Source organism: Abramis brama (assembly GCF_963993115.1).
Source record: "Abramis brama genome assembly, chromosome: 16".
NCBI lineage: Eukaryota > Metazoa > Chordata > Actinopteri > Cypriniformes > Leuciscidae > Abramis > Abramis brama.
In genome coordinates this window covers 22462487-22478744 of record NC_139978.1, presented here as the reverse complement: position 1 = coordinate 22478744, position 16258 = coordinate 22462487, and the positions used below count along the sequence as shown (strand labels likewise).

General features: G+C 37.8%; 1 protein-coding gene across 4 annotated transcripts in view; it reads right to left on the bottom strand.

The window, feature by feature from the left end:
* kazna (kazrin, periplakin interacting protein a) overlaps positions 1–15716 on the bottom strand; it is a 44445-nt gene extending 28729 nt beyond the window's left edge. For 2 of the 4 annotated variants that reach the window (XM_084087325.1, XM_084087326.1), the window contains exons 1-2: positions 15201–15716; positions 1848–1931 (exon numbers count right to left, since the gene is read on the bottom strand). In XM_084087325.1, coding sequence (XP_083943451.1) covers positions 1848–1931; positions 15201–15384 — 268 coding nt within the window. In that variant the 5' untranslated portion in view covers positions 15385–15716. Of the gene's footprint in view, positions 1–1847; positions 1932–6284; positions 6415–15200 lie in introns of those variants that run through there. The other 2 variants (XM_084087328.1, XM_084087329.1) reach the window with 1 other exon arrangement.
* Between the last annotated feature and the right edge of the window lie 542 nt (positions 15717–16258).

Genomic DNA, 16258 nt, shown 5'->3' with positions numbered 1-16258 from the left:
TCACTTAAAAATCATTGTAAATAACTTCTTAAGGTGATGATGCACAGGGCAACTTTTTGAGCAATGTTGCTAGGCAATCTTGCTGGGCGATTGTTGCTTGGGCACTTTCCCATTGAAAATGGGCAATACATTTCTATCTGGATAATTTAGATCAGTCGTGGGCCCTGTGTCTCATCTGGTTGCCCGTTGACGGCAACATTGCCCAGCAACATTGCTCAAAAAGTTGCCCTGTGTATCATCACCTTAAGAGTGACAACCTCCAACCTGTCTAAAATACCCAAATGTGGGATGTTTAATAAATGTATTGGGTTGTCTTAAATGGTAAACATTGCAACATAACACTAGCTACATATAATACAAATTACTACTAGGAATGTGGACGTGTACTCTGAAGTGACACCGATCGATCATAAAAAACAGTGATCACTACTCTAGAATTACCGAGGCACCACTCAGATACAAGACGCATTCGCTCTAAAGCACAAGAAAGACAGAGCGCAAATGAATTGAAAAGACAGCTGCATCTTGAGACAGGCTCTTTTAAAATGATCTATTTTAACTTGACACAGCACATTAAAAACACGGCAAGCAATGAGTAATACCCACTTTCAATAAAATAAAAAAACCTGTCATTTTCTTCTTTAAAACAAATGAAGATGTTCTTAAGAAAATATTTTAGAACTTCTTAAATTTTCAAGAATTGCACATAGGAACATTCTTACGAACTTCTTAGAATTTTTCTAAAGAATTTTCTTAACTTCTTTCTTAAGAATTTTTTTGTGAATCCGGGCCCAGTTCTTCCTCAGAAGATGCTTGTGGCTGCAAAGTGGTACGTAAACAATTTTTACTAGTAAATATTCACGACTATTCAAAAGTCTTGGGTCAGTAAAATGTTTTAAACCATTTCACAAGTTCACCTTCCCATCCAGTTTTAATAATTAAAGGGATATTTCACAGCTGGAAAGATGAATGTGTATTTAAATTGGCTCATTTATGTAGTAGAAATGTGAAATTATTTTAGAAGTTGGTGCCTGCCTTCTAGACTGAGAAAAGTCAGAAAATGTATTTTTGGATCATGTGGATGAAAGACAACAACTCCCAGAATGCACTTGCTTCGCTGCCCTACGAGGCCACTCCCAAGCCACGCCTACCGGTTACAGAGGGCAGTATCGAAACTGAAAAGACGCCGTTTTATCGTGAGATCCCACCCCCTATAGGCGGGTTAAAAAGTTTCAGTTGATCACTGATCTAAATTATCCAGATTCAGTTTCCACAAAAATAGTAACTGTTTTCAATATATGGTAATAAAAAAATATGTTTCTTGAGCACCAAATCAGCATATTAGAATGATTTCTGAAGGATCATGTGACTGCAAATTGGAGTAATGGATGCTGAAAATTCAACTTTGACATCACAGGAATAAATTACATTTTAAAATATATTAAAATAGAAAACAGTTGTTTATATTTAAATTTCTCAAAAAGGAAAAATCCTGTATTTTTGATCAAATCAATGCAGATTTTTTGAGCATAAGAGACTTCCTTTTGTATATATATATGTGCATCCCGATTGCCAGACAGAGACAGAGTGGAGCTTATGATTTTGAAAAAATCTTTATCCCTTTAGCCTGATGTTGAGACTAGAGTGTCTCTCTGTGTTTGTGTGCTTCCAGCTCAGGAAAATTCACTCTCTATCTCTCAGGTGACGCCTCATAGATCACACTCTGAGTTTCAATCTGAAACACACTCATTTTCATTCGACTAGTCAGTGGTGCGTTTTAGTGGTGTGAGAGTGTTTGTGCTTATCTGGACTTCATTTAGGCTTTTCAGCATGTGCACTATTCTTACCTTTATCCAATGACGTCTCCTGGAGAACGGCGTCACCTTTTTGACCAAGCTCTGTCAAAGCTTTCTGTCTTTGCACCGGTGCATCTGTGGGAGAAACACACAGACATGTAACATTAGATTTGTGAAAACTGTGTGTTCAAGCCAGATTCACTCTTCTGGCTTCCTTATAATCGCAACAGATGGAAGATGGAAGTTCACATTTTAGTCAAATAAATGTCTAGAGTTCAGCTTGAATGACCTCTGGTATCGGCAGCAGTGTATCTCACCTCTGATCCGGCTGAAATATCACACCACTCACTGCAGAAGGAACTGGAAGCATTTAACACACAAATCAATGAGAGAATAGAGGCTCAGCCACTGGATGCTTGTTATAACGCCTTCAGGATGGATTTCAATGCTTAGAAAGCTTCTTTACCTAATTAAAATGAGCATAATCTTATAAAACTAAATCACTGGCTTTATTCTGCAGGGGAAATGTGTTTGCTCTCTCTCTCTCTCTCTCTCTCTCTCTCTCTGAAGATGTTTTCACTCTGATCATCCTTCACTCAATTTTAATTCCAGCACTGACGGATAAGAGAACCTGTTTGGCGGGTGCAAAGATCAACATCCTTCAGATGAGTGCGATAAGATCCTTCAGCTGTCAGCGACTCAAAACACTTACACATACACACATGTACACACGGCACGCACTTGAAAAATATTGATTTCGTGATTGCGAGTGACATAAAATCGCTAAAGTGCTAAGTGTTAAGACATCTAGTTTCCTTTGCGCTTTCATTCTCTCTTCAGTCTTTCTCAAACCGTTTTGTGCATTTCTCTACACAAAGTCTGAGACCACTAGTAAAAATGCTTCTTTTTTTTTATTGTTTTAATTTAATACAAATGTTTTCGGTACAAATTATGTTCTCAGCATAGCAATTTGAGTGGAAAATGTTCCCTGTCTCTGTGACTCTCTCACATGCTGAGTTTAACAGATCGATGATGAATGGATGAATTGTGTTGTTTCCCAGACAAAGCGACAGAATCAGGATAAAAGAGAGTGAGGGGGAGGAATGACATGTCAAACTAAGAACAAAATGCAGCAGAAGGAAACTTCAAACAACTAAAGACTTTAAATACAGAATGTGAACATTTTTGTTCTTGTAAATCCTTGAAATGACATCCTCTTAATCAAATAAATTCACATCACCATAAGCATCCCATCACCATGGGAACCAATTGGGATGACTAAAGAGAGGTTAAACACAATCGGTTTACTAAACAGATCTGACATTGCTTGTGTGTGCTCTGGGAGGATGTGAAGTTTGAAACATCTCATTCAGAGGTCAAAACTTTCTGTCTTTCTGACAGAAAGTCTGGAGCTGAGTCAGGATATGACCAGGGGTTGCTAAGCAACTAATGCCAAGGTAACGGCACCCAAAACTCATATGCCTGGCTGTTTCAGACAGAAGGTCGTCAGAGGGCCAAAATTTGGAAACAGGAAACACCTGTGGTGCAAAATACTTTTCCAAGTTACGTCAATTGAAAACCGCAATTAAAAAACTGTAAAAATATCCAGTTTAAAACGGCAACGCTTTAATCCGTGGACTAAAAACGAACTAAAAAAAGTATCCTATCAAATAAATGCAGCCTTGGTGAGATTAAGAGACTACTTTCAAAAACATTACAAAACCTTAATGTTTCCAGACTTTTAACTGGTAGTGTAACACTCAAAATATTCAAACAGTCAGTATCTGTTTGATATCAAAATATTCAAACAGTCAGTTTAGTGAATGTTAGCAAATGAGAATTTTTTGGAAAGCAATTCTTCAACAGGTAGATACTGAAAAGCAATTTGCTTGATTGCTTGTTGCAATTGCCTCATTTTACTACTGACTGTTTATTTTTAAAGCCATTTAATTCATGTTTAATTAATTGGAAAATACTTGAAAGGTACCTGCAATCGTTGTAATAATTAATTGCATTAATATTAAACTTTTTAAATAGTTAAAGTAGTTAAATCAAGTGTTTTTTTTGTATTGAAAAGACTTTCAATCGAGAAAGTTCAGTGTTAACACTATTGAGCTTTATCGACAGTATCTGTGGCATTACCACAAAAAATCCTTTAAAAATAGCTAATAAAACCAAAGAAAAATGTACACAGTAATGCTCTTACAATGTAGGTCACTATTATTAAGCAAATACATCAAGTCTTAAAGGGTTAGTTCAACCAAAAATGAAAATTCTGTCATTAATTACTCCCCCTCATGTCTTTCCAAACCCGTAAGACCTTCGTTCATATTCGCAACACAAATGAAGATAATTTTGATGAAATCCGAGAGGTTTCTGAAAGGTAGTAAAAACATTGTTAAAATAGTCCATGTGACTACAGTGGTCTCTGACACTGTTCGGTTTATGAAACAGATCTGACATTGCTTGTGTGTGCTCCGGTGAGGATGTAGGAACACAAATGAAGATAATTTTGATGAAATCCACAATTTCAACAATCCCCCTCCCCGTTTATTCAACAATTTCTTCTCTTCCGTGTAAGTCTCTAATGCGATTGACATGAGCACCACGACACATGCGTGTGATGCTGACGCATGAGCCGGCCAATACTGAGCCGGCGTTCTGACGTAGAACCTTACATCCTCACCGGAGCACACACAAGCAATGTCAGATCTGTTTCATAAACCGAACAGTGTCAGAGACTGAAAGGGAAGAGAAGAAATTGTTGAACAAAGTCGTTGTTTTTTTTTGCACACAAAAAGTATTCTCGTCGCTTCATAACATTAAGCTTAAACCACTGTAGTCACATGGACTATTTTAACAATGTTTTTACTACCTTTCAGAAACCTCTCGGATTTCATCAAAATTATCTTCATTTGTGTTGCGAATATGAACGAAGGTCTTACGGGTTTGGAAAGACATGAGGGTGAGTAATTAATGACAGAATTTTCATTTTTGGGTGAACTAACCCTAAATCTAAATCTAAATATATATATTTGTATACAGAACAACAAAGGAAGTTAAGGGGCACTTGAATTAATTAAGTTTGGCCCTTATCAGAAATGGAATACTTACAATAAATGACTAAACCTATTCAATTAATTTATGAGCATGACTATATTAATGATGGTTAAATCAGAGTGCATCACATAAGAGACTTGAGACTTTAAGGGAATATTAATGCAAAATAAAAGGAAAAATAAAATCTTGTAAGTGCCATAAGCAACCAATTAAACCCACTGAATGAGATGTTATAGGACACAAACAAGTTAATAATAGTGAAAGAAAGATCTGTTTAAACCGATCAGCTGAAGCTGTGCAGATGGCCTTGTGCATTCCCTGAATGACAAGTGATCAATGTTGTTTTCACAATCCACAGGCATGTAATCAGGCCTTCATCAAGCTGCTATGTACTGAACTTGAATGTGCTGCTGTTTTTAAAGTGTAGAGAGACCACCGTGAAAAATGTCAGTGCTTTTAATAAAGCCTTAAGTCTTTTTTAACCTCCCAGCTTTAATGCCACAACTCTGCCTCTGTCATCTTCTCCTTGATAAGAATACACATATGTATGTGCAGAGCTTTTTCCATCATGAATCCCAGCCAAATAATGTCCAGAGGCACGGCAATGATAAACACCTCTGGTTTAACAGCTTAAATATTGGAAAATTTCATTTTGATCCAGGACACCCAATAAGAAGCTGGATTTGAATTAAAGTCTGTTACTGCAGTGCAGAGTACAATGTCTGTGATCCAAAACTTATAAAACGCTTACCAAAAAATTCCAGTTGTGCATACAGAGTTTGACATCTAGCTGTAACCTCTTAAACCTCATTGGTACTGTAGGCAGTGTACAGGGTTTATTTTAGAAGCATATCATCTCCAAGTGCTGCAAATAGCAAAATACACACACACACACACACACACACACACACTCACTCTCACTCACTCTCTCTCTGGCTGGTAACCCCATCCAGTCGTTTTAATGCCAAACGGCAAACAGATATAAGCTTACTCTCGACATCTGTGTTTAACATTATAGTGAACACTGGCAAACACCAGCACACACAAACTGCACCCTTACAAATCAAACATTAACACAAAAACGTTTATGATTTATCTACTACCAAACATGCTGTACAGATGATTTGTTTGGAAAATCTACACAAATTTATTTCTCAAAACTCCATATAAATCACACATAGTCCCAAACCCCAAGTCCTTTGCTACATAATATAAAACAAACATAACTGCATAATTTTACAACAGTGTAAAAGAAAGTAACTGAAACCCTATTATAGACATTTAAATATGGCAGAAAACGCTTCACATTCAAACGTGGCTGATCAAATTACACGGCGAGGGGCAAAACTCGTATGCTCCACAGGTTAGTAACTGTCACTGTGTGAATGACAACAAACGCATTTCCTCTCACACAAAATAACAACTCACTTTTTTCCTACTGTTTTGTAGCCCAGCAAATGTGAAAGAGAGAGAGCGAGAGGCAAAAATGTCCTGTCAGCTCCTCCAGATCTTCCATACTAACAGAGCAGGTGGAATATGACACTCTGTGAAGTGTGTGTGTGGGGGGAAATAAGAGTGAATTGAGTTCATTGAGAAGTTTAAAGCTATGCTGTGCAAAGGTTGTATAGACTGCCCCTTTACACCTTCTCTCAGAGATTCAACCAATGTGTTATACTGTAACTGTGCTGATAAATGTGAAGTTAACTTAGCTTATGGACTTGCTGTATACGGGATCCAAAATTAACACTCGACAAGCAACAAATACAAGTAGGAAAAAAATGCTTTAAAGGCACAATATGTAACATTTATGGATTAAAATATCCAAAAGCCACTAGAACAATGCTATATATTTTGTTGACTTGTATACTTACATTATCCCAAATCCAGAGAAATCTGCAATTTTAACCAGTGTAACATCCTGTGTCATTGCGTCACCTGTCAATGACCTCATATCTGCATTACCCTCGATTTCTGTTTTTACTTCCGTAGAAACCATGGAAACACCAAAGAAGCTTTAATATACACTCACCTAAAGGATTATTAGGAACACCTGTTCAATTTCTCATTAATGCAATTATCTAATCAACCAATCACATGGCAGTTGCTTCAATGCATTTAGGGGTGTGGTCCTGGTCAAGACAATCTCCTGAACTCCAAACTGAATGTCAGAATGGGAAAGAAAGGTGATTTAAGCAATTTTGAGCGTGGCATGGTTGTTGGTGCCAGACGGGCCGGTCTGAGTATTTCACAATCTGCTCAGTTACTGGGATTTTCACGCACAACCATTTCTAGGGTTTACAAAGAATGGTGTGAAAAGGGAAAAACATCCAGTATGCGGCAGTCCTGTGGGCGAAAATGCCTTGTTGATGGTAGAGGTCAGAGGAGAATGGGCCGACTGATTCAAGCTGATAGAAGAGCAACTTTGACTGAAATAACCACTGGTTACAACCGAAGTATGCAGCAAAGCATTTGTGAAGCCACAACACGCACAACCTTGAGGCGGATGGGCTACAACAGCAGAAGACCCCACCGGGTACCACTCATCTCCACTACAAATAGGAAAAAGAGGCTACAATTTGCACGAGCTCACCAAAATTGGACAGTTGAAGACTGGAAAAATGTTGCCTGGTCTGATGAGTCTCGATTTCTGTTGAGACATTCAGATGGTAGAGTCAGAATTTGGCGTAAACAGAATGAGAACATGGATCCATCATGCCTTGTTACCACTGTGCAGGCTGGTGGTGGTGGTGTAATAGTGTGGGGGATGTTTTCTTGGCACACTTTAGGCCCCTTAGTGCCAACTGGGCATCGTTTAAATGCCACGGCCTAGCTGAGCATTGTTTCTGACCATGTCCATCCCTTTATGACCACCATGTACCCATCCTCTGATGGCTACTTCCAGCAGGATAATGCACCATGTCACAAAGCTCGAATCATTTCAAATTGGTTTCTTGAACATGACAATGAGTTCACTGCACTAAAATGGCCCCCACAGTCACCATATCTCAACCCAATACAGCATCTTTAGGATGTGGTGGAACGGGAGCTTCGTGCCCTGGATGTGCATCCCACAAATCTCCATCAACTGCAAGATGCTATCCTATCAATATGGGCCAACATTTCTAAAGAATGCTTTCAGCACCTTGTTGAATCAATGCCACGTAGAATTAAGGCAGTTCTGAAGGCGAAAGGGGGTCAAACACAGTATTAGTATGGTGTTCCTAATAATCCTTTAGTTGAGTGTATTATGTGTTTTATTAGACAGGTCATTCAGCTTTTATGAGTATGATATTCTAATATTGATCTAGCTTACTGCAGTGTGCAACAAGTAGAGTAATGTTATGATATAACTTTCAACACACTCAATTGTATGTTAGTATGAATGTTTTGATAGTGGCAGTTGGATAGTACGTTTATTAGGAGCTGCAACATAATACATTAAAAATAAATGCATACAAAATTTGATAATTATCGAAGCAGATAGTCTCTTTAATGCATGTTCTTGATCAAATCAAATGGCAAACAGTAAATACTAAAGACAACATTCATTGCATTCTATAATTTTTACCACATGTAAATGGCCATTGTTTTTTTTCTCTCCAGAACTGTTTCGACCAACACATTGGAAAAACATACCTACATATTTTGCAAAACACAAGATTCTTACCTATATCTACAATTCACTGCAGTTTCCATCTGAAATGAACACTAGTAGTTACAATAAAACACCAACAACTTTTATTCCTTTTCACACAAATTATTATGATTACAGGCACAGATCATTGATTAATAAAGTTATTTTTGGACGGTTTCTTGAACAATACTTTGGTATGACCTGAAAACACTTTTACCATAGTACGTGATTTGTATAATAGAACGAATCTATTATAATGCTTGCATCACATAACCAGCTCCACTTTCTGCTGTAGTAAACTTGATTTTTCATGTATTTTTGCTGCAGTTTAAGTGGCTCATCGTTGTTTGTCAGAGACATGCAAGGCAAAAGATTTCAATAAAATGTATGACAGTTTCATGGCATGTAAGACATGCTGGTAAATTCTCAATTCGCCATCGGCAGGTGTGAAAAAAAAGTTATTTTCAAATTTTGATACATTCATGATTTATTAGGTTTAGATACAGCAACAGACAGAAGTGACTCAGATAGAGGACGTCAATGCTCTAGAGGAGTAAACAGCCTCAATCACAGGCATTAGAGCAGCAGGATGTGCAGGTGTCAGGTGACCTAAACACCTTCAGTATGGTGACAGCCAAACATATCACAACACAGCAGTAAAGATTTATGACCACAGCGTTTATCAGTTCAGCATGCAAGTGAGTACCTGTGAAAAAATAAAGAAAGAAAAAGACAGGGAGAGAGAAAACGGAGAGATAGAAATGTGGTACTGGATGTGTCTGTCTGAGATTCTTGCTCAATGGATGCCAACGGCAGAATGCATTGCAGCAAAAGATAAGATTCTCTCAATTCGTCGACACATGACAGACTGTCAATTTCACAGAACTTCCCCCTGCAAAACAACAGGTTCTATTTTCTGTGATACAGCGTGTATGGGTCTTTAAAATCCTAGATCCTACACATCAATCCAGAAGCAAGCAATAATATTCTGGGTAGCCTAGTTGTTGACCGATGTGAGTTTTTGAATAGCTGATGATGATATATAGAGACTTACTTAGAGATTACTTTATTATTTTGAATTATTAATTATTGAGAAAATGTCTCTAATCTCTTTTGACTATGGCTGTATTAATTTGATCAAAAATATAGTAAAAACAGTACTATTGTGAAATATTATTATTACTATTGAAACTTTCTAGGTTAATATATTTTAAAATGTAATTTATTCCTGTGATGGTAAAGCTGAATTTTCAGCATCATTACTCCAGTCTTTAGTGTCACATGATCCTTCAGAAATCATTCAAATACGCTGATTTGGTGGTCAAGTAAAATTTCTTATTATTATAAATCTTCAAACATTTTCTTAATAATTTTTGGAAACTATGATAAAAAAAATTTAATGATACTTTGATGAATAGAAAACACAAAAGAAACACATTTATTTGAAAAAGAAATCTTTTGTAACATTAGAAATCTCTTTACTGTCACTTTTGATCAATTTAATGCACCCTTGTTGAATTAAAGTATTAATTTATTTAAAAAAAAAACAATATTGACATAATAGTTTTGAACAGGTAGTGTATAACTTAAAGGGGTCCTATTATGCTTTTTGACTTTTTCAACTTTAGTTAGTCTGTAATGTTGAGCATAAACAAGATCTGCAAGGTTACAAAGCTCAAAGTCCACTCCAAAGGGAGATATTTTATTTAACAGAATCCACTTTTCAAGAACTACAACGAACGACTCGTTTGGACTACAATGCGTTTTTTCTGGGCTTTGTGATGTCATAATGTTAATAATATAAATAATCCCCGCCCACGGAATTCACAAAAAAAGGGGACGAGGCCTGGTTGAGCTACAGCTATGTCAAAAGGACGCTGTTTTTTCCACCCCTATTCCAAAACTCATTTGTTTCCAATTACAAGTTTTTTGTTGTAGCTACGATGTGAACAAAGGGCAAAGCTGTTTGGCTCCGCTCCCATGCTACCAACAATAGTGTTGATATAGTTTTTATTGTAGCTTTTATGATCAATTCCTGTTTGTATTACCATAGTTTTCCAACAAATATCATGATTAAATGGTGTATAACATCGTATCTAAAATGTATAGGAAAATTACAAAAATAAAACACCACTCTGAAACGTCCTGAGAAATCCGTGCTTGCAAAGTCTGTGCATGAAATCCATTCAAGATAATCCTCTTGTTGGTTAACATTGTCAGGGTCTGAATCAGGCTTGAATTGGTTTGAAATTGACACCATCCTTAATATTTACACCTGAGTAGAGCTCGTGGTGATGGTAAGGGGCGGGACGTTTCCCAAACATGCGCGTAAAAGCCAGCGGTGCCAATCACAACACACTGGGGCAGCTAACCAACATCACAGCATATTTCGTATTTCGAAAGGAGGGGCTTCATCGAAATAGGAACTATATGGTGCGTTCGAGCCAGAATGGGAAGAGAGGTGCTGTAATAATGGAAAATAATTAGAAAAATAATGTGTTTTTTGAACAAACAACCATGGAAGCATAGTCTAGAACACCCCAAAAACAAAATCAAGACTTCATAAAAGGGGACTTCATAATAGGACCCTTTTAATTATACAAAATGAAATCTAGACAGAATTCACCTACTTCACACAATATTGATTAAATTCACTAAAAAATATTTGCCAGTAATCTCAAAATGATCAAATATCAGCTGATTCACTTATCATGACATCACTAGCACATACATAATTCTGCCCTTTAAAATCATGAATCAGTCTGAAGGTCAAAAAGGTCTATAACTATGCTGTGTCTCAAGAACAGCAAATCAGCAAAACAACTAGCTAAAGTAGCCAATACAAAACACCCAGTGGCCTGGCCAGAGGAATTTATTGCTTAACAAGATAGATTGAGTCAGTCATATTTGTGTTGAGCACACTTACAGTATTAATCACTGTGATTTTCTATGACGTGAAAATAAGTGAGTCACAAAATTGGTGTGGAAAGAGGCAGTGAATATTAACAAGGTACAAGACTGACTCTACATCATCAGTAAATAGAGCACCATTATCAGTCAAATAAAATAATGAGTCTGCATTATTCAAGAGGTAAAGTCTTTATAACCTTTGGTTAAAGGTTAAAGTCACATTACATTTCATTGCATCTATTTTCTAAATGCATTTTATTGTGATCTTATTGTGAACAATTCATCCATGGATTCTGTTTATAGTTGAAAACCGTGTCGTTACTGTCGCTACTTCCATTTCATCGCAAGTTTAAACAGCATCATTCCCAAGAAAGGAGCCAGAATCACAGGCCAGTGGAAACATCAGTCAGCACCATCAGGAATTCAAGAAGGATCAAATAAAGAGAGAGAGAATGAGGTATCACAGATTAGTTGAGAGCACATCCTACTCATATGTCTAATAATATTAGATTAAAACTGAGCCCGGAACTGTCTCTAACTTGATGGTGGTGATTTAGCCTGACCTTTAATGCTGCTTTACTGCCATTTAAAGCCTTACATCTTAAATTATGGTGACACCTTTTGATCCAAGCATGGAAATGGTCTTTAAGAGTGAGTTGAGCTCTTGACTGCTTCAATCCAGCTGCTTGATCTGGATATATGTTGTGATGTTTCATCTTCTGCCTTGCATTTAAATTAGGCAGTTCACACGTCTGAGGGATGAGGATCAGGACTGCTTTCAGCCAGCTCCCATGCAGCGCACTCACACACATACAACACCTGTCTATAAACGCGCTCTTGCTGGGATACAAACAACTAGATTTAGCATTTTAATAATAGATAGGACAAATAAATTGTCAAACACCCTTGTGAACATGGACAAACACCCATATGAAAATATAATCACTTTTATACAGCGCAACAATCAAATACGAAGAGCTGATGACCCCCTTAATAGCTCATTAATGTCAGTAGGATAAACTAAAAGCATTGATCCGCTGGAGTGTGTGCAAGCGTATATAGAGAGAAGGGAGAAAAGCTTTTAGCTGCATTATCAGTCCTCCCCTTTGTGATGTCATAATGAGAGAAGATTGCCTAGCAACCCACACTGCTGCCTAGAGACCGATAGATGGGGAATTTGAACGGCCCCTATGACATAATCTACAGATGAACACAGGTTCACCTGTGTGGAGCGAATCTTCTGTTAGTATCGTCTCTCAAACTAAAGCAGTAAGCTTTACAGCAATTACTTTGGTAGTGACTAGCTCATATTTGCTATTCTCAAATGTATATGCAAGTGTAATTGAACAGAAATAGAAACAACCAGCCTTCCTGTATGTGCATGGCCGCCGACAGCTGTTACATCAAAACAATTATGCAGCCAAGCCATTAAGGCAATTTAGAAACATCAATATTACGTAAGTCAGATGTATGGTGGGCAAGTGCACTTAAGACACATCCTTTGCTGGCCATAGTGGGGAAACACTATATAAACATCATCTTTAGGCAAATAAAATAACTCTTAATGTAGATACTATGCCATAACTGGGAAAATAACTGAGACACAAAGATTGTGTGCGTGTGTGTTTATTTGTATGCGTTTAGCGTCTCATTCATTACCAGCAGGTCTTTGTAGGGCCATCTGCACTGCTACTCTCTCTTCCAAGAGATAAATAAGCACTGTTCTCATCTACACTGACAGGCCCGTGTCTGGGCACATGTGTCTGTGTGATTTTCCATCTTGATAAGTCATTATTTTGTCAATACATATGTCCTGCATTCTGACATGTGGCAAAATAACACAAGCAACAACAATCAAGTCCTTGATTCGCTGATAGAGCAGCTTGGCTTGGCCAGACTGAAATACTGTAGCTTAACAGGCCCTAGCAACATCAAGGTCATAGGTTTGATTAACAGGGAATACATGTAATGATAAAACGTATAGCCTGAATGCTTTTTAAATCGCTCTGGATGAAAGCAGCCATCTGCCAAATACATAAATGCACATATAAATAAATTGCATCAAGTGACTTGGCAAGTCAAACCCAAGGCAGAAAAGTGCCTTTCCTGGAGTGGACGTGGGACATTAGACACAAGATCACAATCTGCTGAGCTCTCAATTAAGTGCTGAATGAAATCAGAGAGAGCTGTGGGCAAGAGCCTCACAGTGTCAGGATTCATCTGCGGTCATGTGACGGATTTCTATTGAGGAATAGAAAGATTAGTGTATTTTTATATGCTTTATACAAGTAATTTTAGCAGATTTGTATTTTTAATTGTAGGCAGAAATGTATGTAATGCATAAATGTACAGTTAGCCAGCATAATCACACAATAAACATCCTGTGATGTAAATCCGGAAGAGGTTTGTTTTGCAATAACTACTGGTTGACTGTACATATTCCCACTTGTTATACGGCTGCTTACCAAATAGATAAACAGACATGAATAAATTGGGTGGCACAGACGAGGGTCAAATATACAGTTTAGTGATCATTATAAAAAATGAACACCATGTTATACGTGCACACTGGAAACAGTAAAATTTACAGTAAAATTATGGCAGCTGTCTGCGAGATTTACATTAATTTACAATTAACAGGTTTTTACTGTAGCATTTCTAAAACATTTTTTACAGGGCAAGATGGATTCATTCTCATCAAAACACACACAGACTAACCTTGTATTGTGTAACCTTGTAAGAAAGTGTAAAATGATGCATGTTTGTTTGTACAGTGAAACAAAGCTTCACTGTCACTTCAGGGCATATTAAATGCAGCAAATTATCTGAGATTGTTGAGTGTTATGGAAATCACAATCCTGATTCATCATTGTGCCCTTAAGCAAGGCACACGACATAACCCCAGGGTGGCTCTGGAGTACAGTAGGTTGCTTTGGATAAAAAGCATCTGTTAAATGTTAGCCCAGGGTGTCCACTCCACCCACTGAGAGCAGGTGGATCTGAAACAGAGAATCACTCTGAACACCCAAGAGACTCAAAACCAAAGCTACACCACACAGCTTGCAGACAATCAGAAGACTGACCAATCAATCAATGACCAAACAGCAAACAGAATGGCAGGAGAGCCGTATACGCTCTCTCTTCTGTGATGTGGTACACTTAGTGAGACTAGCATTAATGGAAAATGAAATGAAGGGCCATTTCCTGAAACATGAGCCGTGCTCGATTACAGTACTCGGGTTCTCAATAAAACAGTTTCTCTTGTGGATATCTTGTTTAAGCAAGGGAAAGAAGATGTAAACTGCCACCAAAAATGACAATGACCAGATGCTCAAAACATGGAGGATAAATTTGGTATTTGTGGATTGGTTATGTAACATTTCATAATATCCAGCCATGGGTTTTGACAATGTATAATTTCAATGAACTGATTAAATTGTTGTTAGAAAAACAGTGGGCTAAATATGTCTTATAATGATAAAAAAGTTGATTTCTGAAACTTGCTGATGAACAAACACCCTTTCTCTTAATGAAAAGTATTTAAACACACACACACACACACACACACAAAAACAAGCATTATTTCCTGACACTTTCACACACACACACACACACACACACACACACAAAAAAAAACAACATATTGTCCTGAAACACCCCAGCTGTCAGTGAGGAATCACCTTACTAACCCACTAATGAATCGGAGCAAAAGAGAGAGAGAGAGTTTGTAGCTATTCTGTCCATTCACTCGAAGGTCACGCAGGTAAGAGATATGAGCGGTCACACGTGCGGTTTCTTACCGTGGTGGTTCTGTTGTTGTTGTTGTTGATGTTCCTGCGGTTCGCCCGGTTCTTCCAGCTCGCCGAGTTCCGCCAGTCTGTGACCGGTGGCTGTCAGCTCCGCGCGCAGGTTCGCCACCTCCTGCTTCGCGCACTGGATCGCGCCATCGATCCGCTGCGCGAGCTGCTTATTCTCGTCCATCATTCTCCGGATCTTCGCCTGCCGGGAGAATCCACAGAACCCACGGAGCGTGTCATATCGCCTGCTGCATCATAAGCACACTAAAATCCCATTCTGTCCTTGTGCTCTCTTTTATAAGCTCAGAAATCCCCCCAAATCCACAAGATGAGAACGGATATTCAGAGTCCCATACTGTCATGTGTTTGGATGTGGCTGTCAGAGAGAAAGATAAACAGTGAGAGACAAGAGACTTTGGAGAGAATAAAACAGCGTGCTTCACTAAACGAATCTTTCCGCCGCGCGCTCTCGTGGAGAGAGTTGAACGCACGAGAGACTCCAAGCGGCTCTTTAAACGGACTGTACCATCTGAGGAAGAGAGGAGGAGGGCACCCATCTAACAGAACGTCACATTTGCATCTTAAAGTAACGAACTAACTAACTATTTATTTATTTAACAATATAGGATTTAAAACTAATTTAAGGTAAATAAAAGTAAATAACTAAATAGATAAATAGCCTACATTTGTTTATTTATTTAATTAGGGATGAATTCAGGTTGATTGGGACACTTTTCCCCTATTTAGCCTAATTTAAATATTTTAATAAATAAAGGAGAAAAAAGCATATAGCTATAGGTATAAAAACAGCTAATAATAATAAAGAAATGTATTCAAGAAATGCATCCCAGAGGAAATGTGCCTGTTTTAGGTTTGGCTACAGGCCGCATTTTAAAAAATGTGCTCACAAATACATGGTGAAATATGTGAAACCTGGGGATATTTGAAGTGTTCCTCACTGCTTGAGAGGCTCATAAATCTTCCGAATTATGTTCCACTTTAAAACTAATAAAGTGAGTTGGTTTCTGTGAGGGTTAAAGTGTTGGATATAGTAAATGTTA